Source organism: Anabrus simplex, chromosome 4 (assembly GCF_040414725.1).
Source record: "Anabrus simplex isolate iqAnaSimp1 chromosome 4, ASM4041472v1, whole genome shotgun sequence".
NCBI lineage: Eukaryota > Metazoa > Arthropoda > Insecta > Orthoptera > Tettigoniidae > Anabrus > Anabrus simplex.
In genome coordinates, this window is record NC_090268.1 from 401,752,145 (window position 1) to 401,770,211 (window position 18,067).

Here is an 18,067-nt window from a genome sequence, read left to right on the forward strand (position 1 = left end):
AAGTCAGAAAATTTATAGAAAATTTTCTTGGCGGCAAAGGGAGAGATCCGAAGAGAGGGGGTAACTGCTATAAATACGAAGGGACGCCATGACGAAGTCTCCTTCTCCGGCATTTGTGATACAAAGCGGACGAAAAATTGTTGAGCTGCTCTGCGAAATCAAACAACGAAAGTAGACTGAGTTCAACTGCAGATTTTAGCCATTGCGGCTAGGTCTTGAGTCCATGAGGAGATAGTTTTCTTGAGTGAAATAATTGTACCAGATAGGACGGTCAAAGTACTGAATAAATTCTAATGTGATTAAGTAATTCGTGTGCCGAAATAATTATAGTCCGTCGTGTGCGCCCATCAAACAAGTGAAGGGTATTTTCTTTTTTTTAATGCTTTATTCCAGAAAACCTGAAGAAAATTAATCATGAACTGTGAAGCCATGAATGTAAAAATGGCTAAATAAAATGCCAGGGTCGCAGGTGAGCCCTATGACTACATGAGGTAGGTGACTTTCCATCTTACTACCTCTTATATCTTGTCTCGTGATCTCTAAAAGTGTATTTGAATGGGGATATACGACGCAGTGGTCATCCCTACTAAGTTTTGTAAATGTGTTGAATACGACTAAAGAGTCGGTTGTTTTATTTTCCACTTGGATAAATTTTTGAAGTCTTGCGAGTGCCGTATGATTTTGTAAAAAGTTATTGAATAGGGTTCCGAAGTGATATCACGTCCAATGTAGATCGTCATCCGTGTGAAGTGTACTGCCTATATTTTGTGATGCCAAATTAGGATGTTCATTCGACGTAAAATTTTTCTGTCTGCAATTTGACGTTAATAATAATAATCCATGGTTACTCATTTTCAATCGAGTGGAAGCGCGCTGTCGGGTGAGAACCTAGGGTGATGAATTCGGTCACGGAGAGAAACGTTTTTCTAGGCTCATCTTAAACTGTGTCTGACTGACAATAAAAAGATCTAGTAGAATGTTTCAGTCATTTTTGTTCATAAAAATCAAGTTATTAAATACGATCTCATTTATGCGAAGTTATTCATGAGTAATGGATTGTGCCATATTAGACGTCGAGATTTCTAGTAAGGATTTTATTCCAGCTCTTTGTCGATGATAATTGTGGAGCTGGGAAACAGGGGTTGGACCTGTCATTGAAGCCGGGACACGGAAGCCCGAGGAATGTTTTATATGAGTTGAGATGAGATGTACGAATCAGGTTAGAGTTCTGTCATTGAAGCCGGGACATGATAGCCCGAGGAATATTTTATAATGTTGAGAATGGAAAGAAATTCATAGAAATCCATATCGGTATTAATTGGCGACGCGTATAATTAGTAAGCATAATCTGTGCATTTTGTTGGTTAGAATATCGTATTTGTTTAATTATGTCGGCAGAATTTAAAGGGAGCATTTTGAGAAGTCAGTCAGGTAGAACGAACCGGGTGTTTCATGTAACTGCCAAGCGAATTTTTTTTTTGGGGGGGGGGGGGTGAGATGATAACGGGACAGGCGTGGAATTGAGATTGTACTGTATTCTCGGCCAGGGAAAACGTTAAAATGCTGGATTTAGTTGAAATTCATAGCCGGTAATGATCTGAGTATTGTGAAATACTGTAATTGGGGACGTAATGAACATTTGAAATCAAAAACTTTGAGTATAAGGAACAGAGTAACCAAATTCAGGGTTGTCCAAAATATAGAGCGATTGTTGTGATGATCGGTTTGTCTGTGGGGGGTGTGCAAAATTCATAAATGGTCATGACGAGAGATGACATCGTAATTATATGGCGAGTAGTTTTAGTTTATACGTAGATTATTAGGATATCCAAGTGTTAATAACGGTTAGGACTAGATTAGATTTTAAAAGTGTGAGATCACGAGACAAGATATATAACTGGACATGAATTATGTAACAATTCTTTTCCAGCCAGATAAACATCGCAATATTGAATTTACATCACAGCCGCGCAGAAATTTGTGAAGAAACCAGAGTCCGCGGAGATAAAATTTACTGTTCTTTAACATTTCGCTAAATCATTTAAATTTATTTAATTATTAAATTCAGTGAAACCGCATTTTGAAATAACTTTAATCAAGCGAATAACTTGGAGATGCATTCTGGAAATTTTAGTTTGTTTTTCTGGGGGAATATTAAAATATAAAGTAACGATTAAAGGGACATATCCGAAGGAAATGGATTTTACTGCTACAAAGTTTGTGAGCATTGCTATTGTTGTAATTATTGAACTTTGATTGATTGAGCAGTGAATGTGCTGGGGATAGTAAAGTGGAAACTTTGGTCATCAACCGATGTAACTTAATTGTGTTTAGCCTTCAGCCTAGAAACTTGGATGGTCAGGGGGTCATCAACCTCAGTGACTTAGATTAGGGCCATATGCCATTGTAGCATCATTTCCTTGCGGTCATCATCCACAATGACTTTAAAGTAACTTAGAAGATTAGATGTCGGTCCATGACATAGACGCAGGTCACATCGATTCAATTAAGGGTCCATGCCGTAGAACCACTGTGTGGCACACACCGATTGGACGGCCTTAATTATACCCAGAGTCCAGAGTTCGTGTTACGAGGGCTGGACCATAACGAATCACTATGATGGTACATGTGGTCTCACATGGAAGCGGAATTTAAGGATTTCCAGACTTTCCTTTCTTAAATGATTAATAATTGAGACAATGGTTTCTAGTATGAATGCCCGTCAGGCAGTTACGTTAAAGTCTCACACCAGTGTTCTGACGTTTATGTAAAAATGATTGTGGTGTCCAGTGGACACAATTGACTTCTATGATACCATTGACATATCAAATGCTTCAAAATTTCCTGAATAAATAGGAATCTTTTAAACAGACCTTTCATTCCAGTAGATAGATTAGAATTACTGAACCCTACCTTTACCTCAGCAAGTGACGAAGAACCCGATACGACCCAAGAGACAGATCTCATGAGCTTTGCTGATAGGTAAGAAAGGTAGGTATCCCTCTATATGGACCTAAATGGTTCAGTAAATTGTATCACTTATGCACCACTACGAGCGCTAATGTGAGTCAATACATTGTATCACTTAAGCACCACTACGAGCGCTAATGTAAGTCAATGCAGAGTTTCACTTAAGCACCACTACGAGCGCTAATGTGAGTCAATGCAGAGTTTCACTTAGGTCATTATAACTACATTCGGTGAGGACATTTTTCAAAAATCAAAAAAACGCGTGAGGTATTGAACCAAGGAACACAATACAGAAAGAATTATGTAAATAAGTTAATTAGGCTAGGATATGAATAAAAAAGAAAACGAGTAAAAAACCAGCGATTTTAGGCTGTTTTTCTGGAACTGCATTTAGGGCGAAACTGATTTTCGAAATTTGTTTTTAGCTTGATAGAGAGCTGTCCAATACAATTGGAAAGCTTTCTGCGCCCTTTAACAGTTCAACTTTCAGCATAATTGAAGAAATTGTTTAATTTTACGTTTTTCGTATATGGGGACCCTTACTTTGTCTGCTAAGATAATTTTTCAACATTAAAATCCCTGACCTGGCCGGGAATCGAACCTGGTACCTGAGGTTAAGAGGCAGGCACGCTACTCCTACACCGCGGGGTCGGCACGGACAAAGACAAGTGAATAACTTTATTACATGTTTAAGACGAAGGCTTAGTCCCCGTATCGTAGCTGAAGACAATAATATTAACATACATAGGACTACTAAGGCTCTCATTCCTTGATGGATGCAGTACTTTTGTATCCATCTCTTGTCACAGGCCAGAGCAAAGTGTTGCTTCCACCGAAGTTCCAGTCTCATCCACGGCTGTGACAATATGAAAGCTGCTGGGGTATGAGTAGTGCTGAGTATTGACGTTCAGAGCACAACCAGTGTCTGAGTGTTATGAAAGATGTTGCTTATAGGATTAGTCGTGCTGCACTAGCACTTTCTGGTTCAGTGAGGAAAGCAATGGCAAACTACCTCCCTCCTCATCTTGCCTACTACGCCTCATTTTGGTGCTCCCATTGGTTTTTTTGGTTTTGCTGTAACTGGATAGCCTTTGGTGGTGCTATTTGAGGATCCAACAAACCTCTGGGCTGATGACCTAAGAGACACACACCGACATACATATTAAGGTGCAGATTATATTTCTATAGCTTACTCCTCTCATTACATACCAGGGGTTCAGCCGGGAGAGGGGATACTTGCGGTAGAACCTCTCCACCCATGGCATTTTTACTTAAATAAACAGCAACTGATACAAAACATTCACGGAGACATAATTGTAAAATCAACAGGTCTGCTGAATCTGTTGTCTAAGAAGCCTCGAAAGTTGAATGTTAGCTTGTAATCTGAACATACCATTCTCTATACAACTATTGACCTTGATCATGTTGTTCTTATTGTATATTTTAATGTAATTTTGTAGTGAACCGCAATCTGAATATCAGCATAATTCATTTGTATCAGTGTCCGTATGATGACACTCTTGCATGCGCGCACCACACCTGCACAAGGACGTTCAATATGTTTTATTATAATTTCGTAAATATAACCCCCCCCCCGCCTCCTGACGGCCTATCCTGGATACGCTACTGGTATGTACAAACCCTCGTTGGGACCATTGCGTTTCTTTCCCCGACAAAAGATGTTTCCTAAGGAAAAACGCTATAACTGCAAATATTTATCACGAGCTTGTATGTAATGTACTTGATTGTATAGAAGACGTGTTTGTTTCGCTACCGATACCCGCACGGCAGGAACACTTGCACATTTGTGACGTCGTCGATTTTCCGACGCACTTCGCTTACGGCGGACGCTTAGTCTTTTATCAAACTCATTTAGACAGTATTCCATAGAAATGTACGATAACGATTTTTCTTCACGGGATGATTATCACACATCCTGTTCCCAAGAATTTTGGAGGTGCTGTCATCTGCAGGGGTTTAGACTGCTCCTATCGTCGAGCACAGCCATCTTTTGAGGCCGCTCCACCAAAATTCAGATGCTACCTAGAAACTCTTTCTACGCCAAATTAACTTCTTTGATCCTCACTTATAACCCTGATCTCGGGTCGTACATAATTGCGATCTGTGGAGAGAGGGTAACGCAGTTAGATTCCTCTACCGCAGTATAACACTAAAATTCAAAATCCAAAGGAAGAGGCTAAATATTTTTATAATGCAACACAAGTTTTACGTGAAAAAATATAATAAGTGCACAAGAAATTAATCATTATTCGGCATCAACATTCGCATTGATGTGACATTACGCGTAGTTGAAATTTTCTGACTACGGAAGCACAGAAGGTTCATATAAAGTGAGCATATCTAAATACCCCTAGGCCATCAAAGATCGAAAAACTGTAATTATCTTCGGTGATATTTGCTTCCTTAACCTGTTATTTTACGGATAAATAACGATAATAGCACATCTAGAGTAGTGTTTTGAGGCATTCACCAGGGACAAATATTTATATCTGTAACAGTGCTTCCGAATACAATAGGTTACATTTAAAATTGTGAAATACACTTTCAGAAGTTTCCCTTGTCAAATAAAGATAAACTTCTTGGCGAACATTAACTTGAAGAACGGCTTTTTCAACTTAGAATATGAGATGCCTGGAAACTAGGGTGGCAATCAAAGTTCCTACTCACTTCACAGAAAACGCCTGTAAGTGGCCATCTCATTTCCATCCACCCAGACATCTATGGAGAACATTAAGCTGACCTATGAAAGCTCATGGATAATATATTACCACTATTTTGAGAAGGAGATGGAAGAAATCGACTCAGTCTGACTGCGGAGAAGAAAATGAGTCTTCTCCGTGCGTTCAGAGGCAAGATAGAAGATCTGAACAGCGTGACAGATGAAACTCCTTGTTGGCTTTGAAATCTGGCCCTTGACTTCCGACATACACATGCCATCATAGCAATATTCTAGCCTTAGTAAGGAAATATTCTAAATTGTCTGATTGTGGTATCACATCAAAACGACATCAAGCGCCGATGCCAATAAATTTGTAAAACGGATAGGAAGATGACTCTTTTGTATATTTGGCAATCGGCTATCGCCTTTATTCCACTTCGTTTTATTTCTATCTACCGGATGCCTATACTATGGCTTAATTCAATCACCAACCGAAATTAACTTGGAACAATATTTCATGTTCCCGCCCCTGTGGGAAACAAGGGCTTTCATCTTTTTTTTTTTTTTTTTGCTAGGGGCTTTACGTCGCTCCGACACAGATAGGTCTTATGGCGACGATGGGATAGGAAAGGCCTAGGAGTTGGAAGGAAGCGGCCGTGGCCTTAATTAAGGTACAGCCCCAGCATTTGCCTGGTGTGAAAATGGGAAACCACGGAAAACCATCTTCAGGGCTGCCGATAGTGGGATTCGAACCTACTATCTCCCGGATGCAAGCTCACAGCCGCGCGCCTCAACGCGCACGGCCAACTCGCCCGGTGGCTTTCATCTTGGAAGTGTGGTTAGCAACGACGTGTCCCTAGCTGAGTCAGGCATTGCTTCTGCTTATGTCGGATTCATCGCTTTCATCTTTCCTACCCGACACCGAGTGAGTTGGCAGTGCGGTTAGGGGCGCGCAGCTGTGAGCTTGTATTCGGCAGATAGTGAATTCGAACCCCACTGACGGCAGTTCTAAAGATGGTTTTCTGTGGTTTCCCGTTTTTACACCAGGAAAATGCTGGGGTTGAATCTTAATTAAGGCCACGGCCACTTCCTTCCCATCCTAGCCCTTTCTTATTCCATCGTCAGCGTAAGACCTGTCTGCGTTGGAGCGGCGTAAAGCAAATTGAAAAAAAGAAAAAAATATACCTATCCGATCTTCCGCGATCAACTCTTATTCTTATTCGACGCCGACTGTATTCAACTTCACGTCCTTGTGGATCCTTCCCTTTCTTTTACCGATACCTTCATTCTTCGAATGTCGACTCTCTTCCATTTTTCCTTCCTATTATTGTAATAGAGGATGGTTACCAGATTGTGCATCCTCAGCACCACCAACTCCAATATCTCATGTGATAGAGTGTAAGTTCCCTTTTAGACTATTTACCTAAACTCAAGTCAAATGGTGTACTTACGTAGGGCAGACCCCATCCGATAACCGTCGCTGGTGTTCCTCCAGGGGTATCTTCTAGCTCAAGAGGCAAAACTACCGGTTGGATGTTCTGGCTCCACTGCAGAGGCTGCGAAAGCTGAAAAATTCAGAAGAAATAAATATCACAGAAGACCAATATTTATTATTACTATTTTCTGGAATATTTCATCAGATTCAAACCAGTACCAAACATGGCGGTGCTATATTACTTACCTTTAAGACGGCGATGTCGTGGATGTAGTTATTTGAGGGGTTGTATCCTTCATGACGGATAACCTTAGACACCGGGATGAGTGTTCCACGATTGTTGCGTATATCCACGGTTCCTGCTCGGATGGTAAGTCCTGAACTCCTGCAGTAATAATAGGCATTACACAGCTAAGGGAACTTTCAACATACTTCAAATTAGGTCTATAGCGCAGTGTACTACAGATACATACAGCTCATTAAATTGGACTGTCTAAAATAACAGCTGCTTCGGGGAAGCAGTTATTTCAGCTCAAGCGCCTGATGTGCCGGCAAACTCTTTGCTTCATCTATACAGCGGGACAATCTACTATAAAGGAGAACCTCTCGAGTACGAGAATGAAAAAGAAAAACGTAAATATACTCTACAATTGCGTTACTGTATAGAGACATATTACGTACAGAATATGTTTAAACTACCAACTCCCTTGTTCTTCAAAAAGCACTGTACGCCTCTTAAAACTTTCTTGCATCCTTATCAGCATTAAGGGTGTGACACTTTGACTTGTTGCACAAATACTCCTATGGAATCGTCTCTGTCGTTAGGTGATGTTGGGTGAATTATGTCGCGCATGTAGACCCACAAAAATAAATCAATTTCTTTGATTTTCCACACACACACAATGAGTAAATTATGTCGCGCATGTGGCCCCACAGAAATAAGTCCATTTGTTCGATTTTCCACACACACACACACACACACACTCACACACACACATTAAAATACATCCACCAACTCGTCGTTACTCTAACGCCCCTAACCATTCAATAACAAACGATATGAAGGGGTAACGTTTACTAACGCTCTACTGTGAGTCAGGTCATAACGTCAACCTCCCTTCAAAATATCTGCATCCAGGTTATGGAACTCTTCCCCCTGTGGGTGGGGGCGGTAGAATAACACCCACGGTATCCCCTGCCTGTCGTAAGAGGCGACTTAAAGGGTCCTCAAGGGCTATGAACTTTGGAGCGTGGGTTGGCGACCACGGGGCCCTCAGCTGAGTCTTGACATTGCTTCCACTTACTTGTGGCAGGCTCCTTACTTTCATCTATCCTATCCGACCTCTCTTGGTCAACTCTTGTTCTTTTCCGACCCCGACGCTATTAGGTTTGCGAGGGCTAGGGGGTCTTTCATTTTCACGCCCTTCGTGGCCCTTGTCTTCCTTTGGCCGATATCTTCATTTTTCGAAGTGTCGGACCCCTTCCATTTTTTCCCTCTGATTAGTGTTATATAGAGGATGGTTGCCTAGTTGTACTTCCTCTTAAAACAAAAATCACCACCACCACCACCACCATGGAACTCTCTAACTGCGAACGTTATGGACGTTCCCTCTCATCGCAAGTTTAAAATGGCTTGCCGTGAGCACTTGCTGAGCAGAACCCGCTGACTAGGTGTATAATTCTTGAATGAATGAATGGATTACCACTAGTTACCACATTTAAGTATATTTTGGTTTTCTAATTTAGATTGGTGCTTTCCAGGCCCGTAATTGTAGACATATGATAAGCTTTTGAGTATTTACGTGTCTAAATGTGAAATTCTTTACGTTTCGCAGTGAAGAAGTAGGATGTTGGAAGTGCTGGAAGCTGCATTAAGACAGTACAAACTAAAGATCAGTATTTACAATACGAACATTATCCCGAGAACTACAGGGACATATAAAACGGAACAAATAAAACAACTCTGTTACTTGGGAAGCATTGTTACTGAAGGCAACAGATCTGCTTCTGAAAGAAATGAAATCAATTGAAAAGTCATTGACAAGTTTTAGGGGTTTCCATCCGGCTCAGAAAAATATTAAAGTATTCCAGGCCTAGAATTTCAACCCACATTTGTATTGTTCTAAATCCCCTCGTTCCTTTTCGTTTTTCTCCCCGTTACGAGAGCCATATTCACTATCGAACTGATCAATATGGGCTTTCGACGCTATTCTGCAGCGTATAAATAAGAGATTACGACAGCATCAACTACCACTATCTCTAACTGACGACTGAACATCATGTTCACGGTAGCGATGTTCTCCGATGATTCCAATGTATATAGAGGAAGTAGCACGTAACAAACAAAGAGAGAAAGGTCCAATGAACGTTGGTCGTAAACCCAGTATCTTTGAAACCAGCGCTCTCAAATAATTCTGTGAATCCTGGATGTGTGGAAAATGTTAAAGCAGAAAGAGGGTGATCCAGACAGCAGGAGAAAATATAATATTTTCTGTGCAGTTTTTGTTGTTAATCATATGTGTTACAATTTTATTAGAGAAAGTGCGTAGCCGTAACGCATATCCCGCGCTGTGAATCACGTGTTGCGGTAATACGCCAACCTACAGTGCTTTTTCAACAGAAGATAGTGCTACCCACCCCTACAAATTAATTAAAAACTCTACGATCGATTTTCGAGGCAACGTTTATCTCAGGGTAAGCAATAATATTGTGAGTTCAGAAACACCTGTGGAGGACATATACGACTTATGATATAAAATTACTTCTGCTAAAGAAATCCACCCCCACAGCAGAGGGATACCAAGTCCAAGAAACCCCTGCGTGCAGGAAGACGAGCCCGTTGGTAGCCACGCGCCTATAAAAGAGACCCGATCACCGCGCTCATCTTTCACTGTGCATCTTATTCTCAGTGTGTTTCGTTCATCCTCAGTGTTTCTATCCTCAGCGTGTTACGTATCACCAGTAACAGTGATGAGAAACATTAACGTTAAATCAGTGAGTAACATTAAACTATCAGAGTTCGGCGCTCAATGAGAGAAAATGTGCATTCAGAATAATAATAATTTCCAGTGGGAAAATAAACATTCTAAGCCTAATTTTAACACACTGTATTATTAATGCCAAGCCTTGCCGAAAAAAACTATGTCATTGGCAAACGCGACAGCATCTCCTATTTCAAGTATTCTTGCTGTAAAAATAAGACAGGCAGATTACTAGGCAAGTAGATGAGCAGTGGTTAACAAAATGCATGCTTGGTCAGAATTGTTTGGTCGGGGAATAGGAAGCTGCACATAGAAGAATGTGCGATTACCAAACAGCTCTCTCTGGCTAGTTCAAATACCCGGAATGGCAAGGTGACCAACCTTCAAACGTAAACAAAGAGTAAGCGACCTTGTGGAGAGGGAACTAATCCGGTGACAGACCGCTACTTTGGGGAAATATTTTCTATGTCCAGCTGTTCAGAAGTTTGCGAAGGAGTATTCCAACAGTGGTTTTATGGTAAGAATAATATTATAATCGTGTGCAGAGTCCATTATTCTTAATCATAGTGTTAGTATATGATAAAATCTTGTAAATAGTGAGCAAAGCGTCAAGACCAAGTTCCATGTGTGTAACGAGATGTACATAAAGATGCCAATTATGTCTTGATACTTTGGTTTTATAACAATGTTCTGCATCACAATCGCCCAGCCGCATGGATTACGGATGGAGCGGCCGGCAATCTTCAAGTGAGTAAGTGAACTATAGTGTAATCTAAGATGTAGTTTATTCTAACAATGCAAATAATCGTCTGTTTAGGATGCGAGTTGTCAAAGATTCAATGCCAGTAGCTTAATTTGCACTCAAGGTGAGTCATGTAGTAATAACATCGCAGTCGTCACCTTCTAAATAGTTTTTTCCACCATACACGCACTATGATAGTAATTGTATTATTTCTGTACCAGTTTAACGTATATTTCATAGAGAAACATTTACTTATGCATGATACCTTCAAGTACAGTAAGTTAAATGAATTTTTATTCTCACAGAGTAATGAGGATAATGATTACTTTAATCTTGGAAACCAGGTGAGATTGTTTTTGTTGTTTTTAAAGCAAAGAAGCCATTGTTGCTATATTGAAGTTGATGAATTGATTGTGGAAAGTTGTTCAACGTTGATTGGTCCGTTATGGTGGAGAATTATGAGCATTCAATATGAATTTATCTTGAGAGTAATAAAATAGATATTTCTAAGTCAGCGGATTAGCTGAGAGACAAGTGATACAAATGAGAGTAAAGAATAACTTATATGCCAGCGGATAAGCTGAGAGATAAATGATATTAAGATTAAAGATATAAGAAGTGCGCGAAGCTCTACGTACGATAGAATAGAGCAATGATTTGTATACTCGGGAACATGATTGTGAGTAGAGGTCTTCGATTATATAAATATTGATAAATAAAGATAAGGGGAAAAATAGGGATGTAAAAAAGTGCTCACTATAGTCATAAAATGACGTACTTAAGAATGGAGAACCCGCACAACCAATGCTCGAACATTTACTTATGTAACGGTTATATACGTTACGCTAACCCTTGCTGGGGAGCTAAGATCATTTTTAAGAAAATAATATCAAGTGATTTTCATCTGGGAATGTTATAAGGAATAGGATGTAGCAGATATAACTGTATTATGAGTTTTATGTTAACGTCATCCATGAGATTTTCTTGCGCCATGTTTTGAATTGATACTAATACTTCATTTTGCCAATAGATGTCATTTGAGTTGTTGTAGGTCAGAGGACAGCCATGAATTTCACACATCTAGGTCATAGTCGCCGCTGATTTCAGTGATAATATCCATGGACATTGAAATCAACACGCGTCGTAGGCATCTATCAATTAACTGTCCACTAAATTTAGTGTTGGAAACAACCATGTGCGTGAATAGGCGTGTACATATATTAGTGTAGGATATTTGCATATATGTCTTTTTATTTCAGTAATGTTTTACTATTTTTATTATTTCATTTTAGCATATGCGGTGGTTGACTGTGATTATAAATGCAAATATATTTTCTTTTATAAGACGGAAGATTTTCCGCTGTGTGTGGCATAATATTAGGTTTATGAGAGTTTGCGTCAATTTAACTAGACAGCATTTTAGATTCACTTCTTGTTTACATAATAACGGCAAACATATTGAGAAACATGGCTGAACAAAGCACCCTACAAGAATAAATTTTGTTATGTGTAAGGTTAGACAAAGTTGATCCAGAAATTATGAATATGTGTTAGGTATTTTTTCTTGTTCAGGTACGGTAATTTAGGTCCCTGTCCCTGTGAGACCAAATATGATCAACGCTTGTCATGTAAATGGAAATAATAGCTGTTCAGTTGATTAGATACTCAATTTAACTTGAGGTGATTGACATTCATGGTTTTACACAGTAATGGCATCATTAAATTTGTAAACTTGTGATAAAGAAACGAAATCAATCATTACATTTGTGAAGTGTCAGATGGAGACATTCAGCCATCAGAGGCCACTAAATCTATGTAAAAATTATTGTAATTAGATTTAGAAGAAATTTGTAAAAGGGAGCAGTGAACCCCAAAGATTGTTGAATGTTCTGAGTCATATAATTGTACGTGTGAACACCACTAATTTTTGATTTGGTGAAGAATAATGTCGAATTTTAATTAACCGGTTTTAGTCGGAAACTTGTATTCAAGGCTCGTGTTAATGAGTAGTCATTCAATTGAATTAACAGAGAATATTTTAGATTGTCATTGGTCTAGAAACGGTGTAGTTAACTGCAGTAAAATTTTGTTTAATTAATTGTATTCAATGAATTAATTAGTGAAGACACTTCACTTTGAACCTCCATTATTAAATCAGTTAGTTGATCTGGAGGATGAACAGTTAACTTTTGTATGTTTTCTTTGAGTTTACTCTCGGTTACGCTTGTTTCACACATGCTTGAATCAGATTTATATTTTATTTCAAGTCAATTCTTTCATGCTTATTCATTTTTATTAATCATTTTTTATTTAAAAATAAGCACATTTAAACCACAGTCTGGACCAGTATGTCCTTTATTTCACTATAATAGTTTAGCCTATAGCCTGGTAACCTCACATCCTCCTATCGTAATGCATCCCGACAGTCTAGTGAACGTAACCACCCTCGGAGAGAAGAGACGTCTGCGGTGAGTATGTTTTATTACAGGGTAGCCGAGCCAGAATCCAGAAAGAAGACATCACGAAAGAGGAAGCCGTGCAAAGGGTGAAGTATTATGTAATGTACTGATTTTCGATACAGCTAATATTAACACATGAATGTGACATTTTCTCTTTTGGTTCTCTTAAAATTGTTACGCCTCTACATACAGTAGTTACCAAATAATAGTCTGTATAGTCTAGTGTACAACCCATCTATCGCTGATATTTAGTTTTTCGGAAGTCCCTGCAGAAATTTCCCGGGATATTGTGACACACAAACATAGATATAAACAAAAAGGGAAGTGGACCTATTTTCGCCTTTTATTCGTCAAACTCGAGATAGAAAGGAATAATCAGGCAAACAGAAGTTTGAAGACAAAGTCAAAATGACCTAATAAAAATTTGGGGATATTAGGTCGCGTAATGTTAATAATCAGCTGATGCGTTTCGATCCTGCGACCAGGATCGTCTTTAAAGCAATAACAAATTTTCACTCCACAGTAAACAGACAATACAGAGAGACCCTCTTAGAAATTAGTTCAGTTCAGGGCCTCCGGAGTCAAGAAGAAGGATGTTGACGAGTGGTTTAGGATGTAGCACTTCGTCAATTTTTTCTTGAGTAGCCAAAAAGCAGATTGTCACGTGATTCTCACCCTTTGAGTTTGGTCTTCTTGCCATACGTACAATCTGTCACGGATAGAATTGGCAGTATTCTCAGAAGGCACAATATCAAGATCACATTTAAGAGTAATAACATCATAGGCGATTGCTTGCGACCTGTTAAAGATCCAATTGGTTTAAACTGTGCTGGAATTTATATGAATCCTTCTTCCTGTGGATCGGTTTATGTTGGCCAAAAATGTAGGGAGGTCGCAAGAAGGGTTAAAGAACATCGCAGGCACTGACGTCTTTGCCAGCCAGAGAAGATGCTGTGGCAGAACATGCCATACACGATGGCCATCAAATTTTTTATGAAACTTCTGTCATTTAAAAAGAGAAACATTTTATACCGTCCGCCTCTGTGGTCTACTGACTAGTCTGATTAGCTGCCACCCCCGGAGGTCCGGGTTCGATTCCGGGCTCTGCCACGAAATTTGAAAAAAGTGGTACGAGGTCTGGAACGGGGTCCACTCAGCCTCGGGATGTCAAATGAGTAGAGGTGGGTTCGATTTCCACCTCAGCCATCCTGGAAGTGGTTTTTTGTTGTTTCTCAATTCCCCTCGAGGCAAATGCCGGGATGGTACCTAACTTAAGGCCACGGCCACTTTCTTCCCTATTCCTTGTCTATCCCTTCCAGTCTTTCAATCCTCCGTCAAGGCCTCTGTTTAGCATAGCAGGTGAGACCGCCTGGGCGAGGTAGTGGTCATTCTCCCCAGTTGTATCTCCCGATCCAATGTCTCACGCTCCAGGACACTGCCCTTGAGGCGGTAGAGGTAGGATTCCTCGCTGAGTCCGAGGGAAAAAACAACCCTGGAGGGTAACCAGATTAAGAAAAAGATACCTAGGATCATTCGTAAGGCGATAGGAATTGCTAACCACCCGAATAATTTTAACAAAGGTAACGGCTATAGACTGAATAGATCATGGCTACCGTCTATAGTTAACTCGTCACCATCGTTCTCCTTGACTCTGGAGGGCCTGGTATGAACTATATTTTTAACAGGGTCTCTCTGTCTTAGGTCTGGTTACTATGGAGTGACAGTTGCCAATATATTATTTGTTTATTGCTCGGAAGACAATTTTGGTCGCATTATTGAAACGCGTCAGCAGATTATTAACATTACGCGACCTAATATCCTCAAATTATTATTATGTCATTTAGTGGTCGTGAAAGTCTACGTATAAAGTCAAACTGTTACTTACATATATGGTTAAGGATTGATTTTATATCATATTGTATCCTTCTACTTATTGAATACGAAGCCCTTTAACGACAAGATACTCACGAGGTCACACAGTGGGCAGCTGTCAGGATCCAGTTGCTGTTGAGGATAGTTCCGCCACAGGAGTGACCACCGTTCCTACCCAAGGAAACCTGAAAACGGAGAAAGATGTCATAAGCAAAGAATTCCATAATTACGATAGGAACAACCATATGGGATGATTGTCCAATTAAACCTCTTTAATCAGGATCTCCATAAGCCGGATTTGGGCCGGCCCCGTGTGTAGGGGTAGCGTGCCTGCCTCTTACCCGGAGGCCTCGGGTTCGATTCCCGTCCAGGCCAGCAATTTTTACCTGGACCTGAGGGCTGATTCGAGGTCTACTCAGCCTACGTGATTACAATTAAGGAGCTGTCTGAAGGTGAGATAGCGGCCCCGGTCTCGAAAGCCAAGAATAACGGCCGAGAGAATTCGTCGTGCTGACCACACGACACGTGATAATTTGCAGGCCTTCGGGCTGAGCAGCGGTCGCTTGGTAGGCCAAGGCCCTTCCAGGGCTGTGGTGCCATGTGGTTTGGTTTTAATAAGCCAGATTTCACTTAATCCGAACAGCAACAAACAAAAACAGAAGTTGTAAAAATTCAGGTTGTAAGGTATTTGAATTGACTGGAAGTCAACAATAGTACTGTAATACGTCACTTTGCTCTTTCATGGTTAAGAATGTTTGCACATTGCTATCGATATACACTGCAGTCTTTTTCTGTTAAGGTTTTGTATCAAATTAATTTGTGTTATACAGTGCTATTTTTTAATTCATATAAACGTGCTTTTATAATAACGTTGAGGAAGTCCTTTTCTGGGCAGAAATGCGAACACAACACGAAAAATTAGCTGTAATAGAAAAATCGTGCGCCCGTAGATAACATATCGCACCTTGGGAAAAAGAGGGCCACAACTGCAAGATGATACTCCTGAGATAAACGCAATGTACGATTTAGAAAGGCGTGGTAAATTCAGTTTTTTCAGTAGCAGTAAAATGAAATAAAATGGCGTATGGCTTTTAGTGCCGGGAGTGTCCGAGGACAAACTCGGCTCGCCAGGTGCATGTCTTTTGATTTGATGCCGTAGGAGACCTGCGCGTCGTGATGAAATGATGATGAAGACGGCACATACACCCAAACCCAGTGCCAGCGAAATTAACCAATGATGGTTAAAATTCCCGACCCTGCCGGGAATCGAACCCGGCACCCGTGTGCCCAAAGGCCAGCACGCTAACCATTTAGCCATAGGGACGGACAGTAGCAGTGTATACACAGTAGGATAAATGTAATTGTTGGAAATAACAATTATACTTGTATATAGGCAATGAAAACCTTGTAATCCCACTCACGAGTAAACCACGTTTCTTCATCTGTCTTTCCTTTGTTATTACTGTTATTATTGGGGAACAGGATGGTGTAGCGACTTAGCTGCTTTCCTGTCACCCTGATGACCGTGGTTTGATTCCTGGTGTTGCTGGGGTGGGATTTTAAGGTGAAAATCCCGTGGTGTTAGGAAGAGCATTCACGGCCACAACATTGTCATGCGTCAGTGTGTAGAGCGACACTGATCAAGCAGGATAAGCTGTAGAGGAGGTGAAGGAGTGGAGGAGGAGGAAGAGGATTATCATTATTTGGCATCAAGCAACAATCATTCGTTATTTCTTGTATGATCGCAATCTACTCGTACTTCGGGGCTACGAAGGTAAAATAATTGGATTTTGGAGCTAAGCCAAACAAAAAGTTTGAATACGACTGCTCTACACCATGAATGGCACGATTAAAAGCAATGTTTTCATATGAAATACTCAATCAAATGAAACACCACACATTTTCTCACTTTTAACGAACAGGACTACATTGCCGAACTAACAGTCCAAAGCACCAGAGCTGGAATGACCTAGCCGCAGACAGCCGTGATTCGTGAGACTCCCAGGGCAAAAACTGTGACTTTTACTAATGTTTCCTAGGAGTACCCAATGAGTCGGAAAATATCAATTCACTACACTGGCGGCGGAAAAATCTATCTAACTTGAAGGCAAATTTTTTCTCCAAGCCAGAGGAGAAACCCCCTCTTCACTGATAATTTGTAATCAAATGAATGTAGTATTTGATAAAAATGAAGAGGAAGAAGCTTTTCTTACGAAGCGGCTCTTTTCAGAGTTGAATTTTGAGCTGTTTAGTGAATTGTGGTGCTATAATTTGGAATAGGCCTAGGCCTAAATTGTTATTCTAGACCCGGCCTACTACTACTACTACTAAGTCAGCCTCTGCCTTAAGTATGCACACTGCTCATTCAAGACAGCGCGTCAGAGTAGGGATCGAATAACTGGAATACTATGAAGAACCAGTGTCTCACTTATCAGCTGCATCAGAAAATGTATGAACCAGAGGAATGACATGCTAAAGAAGAAAGTTTTCTAACTCCCTGGCTATTTCCCGCTAACATTCAGTCAGGCTTATTGTACCCAGTACGCAGCAGTAATCCCATCTATCGGTGTTGAGAGGCAGCATACGGGACAAATAACATCAGAACAATCAATGGTCAACGTAATGTTACTGTTGATCAATGTTATGCGCTTTCGATATTGTAAGCCTTCACATTTAGTTTTCTTCTGACTCTGAAATACCACTCTTATCATAGTCAGTACGATAAAACAGAATAAAACATAAATGGTCGGAAATTGTATTCTCTGTAACTCTTGTTATGTAGTATTCTTTTCGATAGGACCAAAACATAGCTATTTAAAAATTAAAATTTTAGGCGGCTTCCCCTAAACTACAGTTTCATCCGGGGTGCATAACATTGTTTATAACTCAGACTGTCTTTTCTTATTTCTCGACTCGATATACCGATTT

General features: G+C 40.2%; 1 protein-coding gene across 1 annotated transcript in view; it reads right to left on the minus strand.

Annotated features, from left to right (window-relative positions):
- Window positions 1–18,067, minus strand: part of LOC136872762 (trypsin II-P29) — a 36,315-nt gene that overhangs the window by 12,019 nt on the left and 6,229 nt on the right. Inside the window, exons 3-5 of the mRNA XM_067146592.2 lie at window positions 15,236–15,324; window positions 7,332–7,470; window positions 7,102–7,215 (exon numbers count right to left, since the gene is read on the minus strand). Coding sequence (XP_067002693.2) covers window positions 7,102–7,215; window positions 7,332–7,470; window positions 15,236–15,324 — 342 coding nt within the window. The remainder of the gene's footprint in view (window positions 1–7,101; window positions 7,216–7,331; window positions 7,471–15,235; window positions 15,325–18,067) is intronic.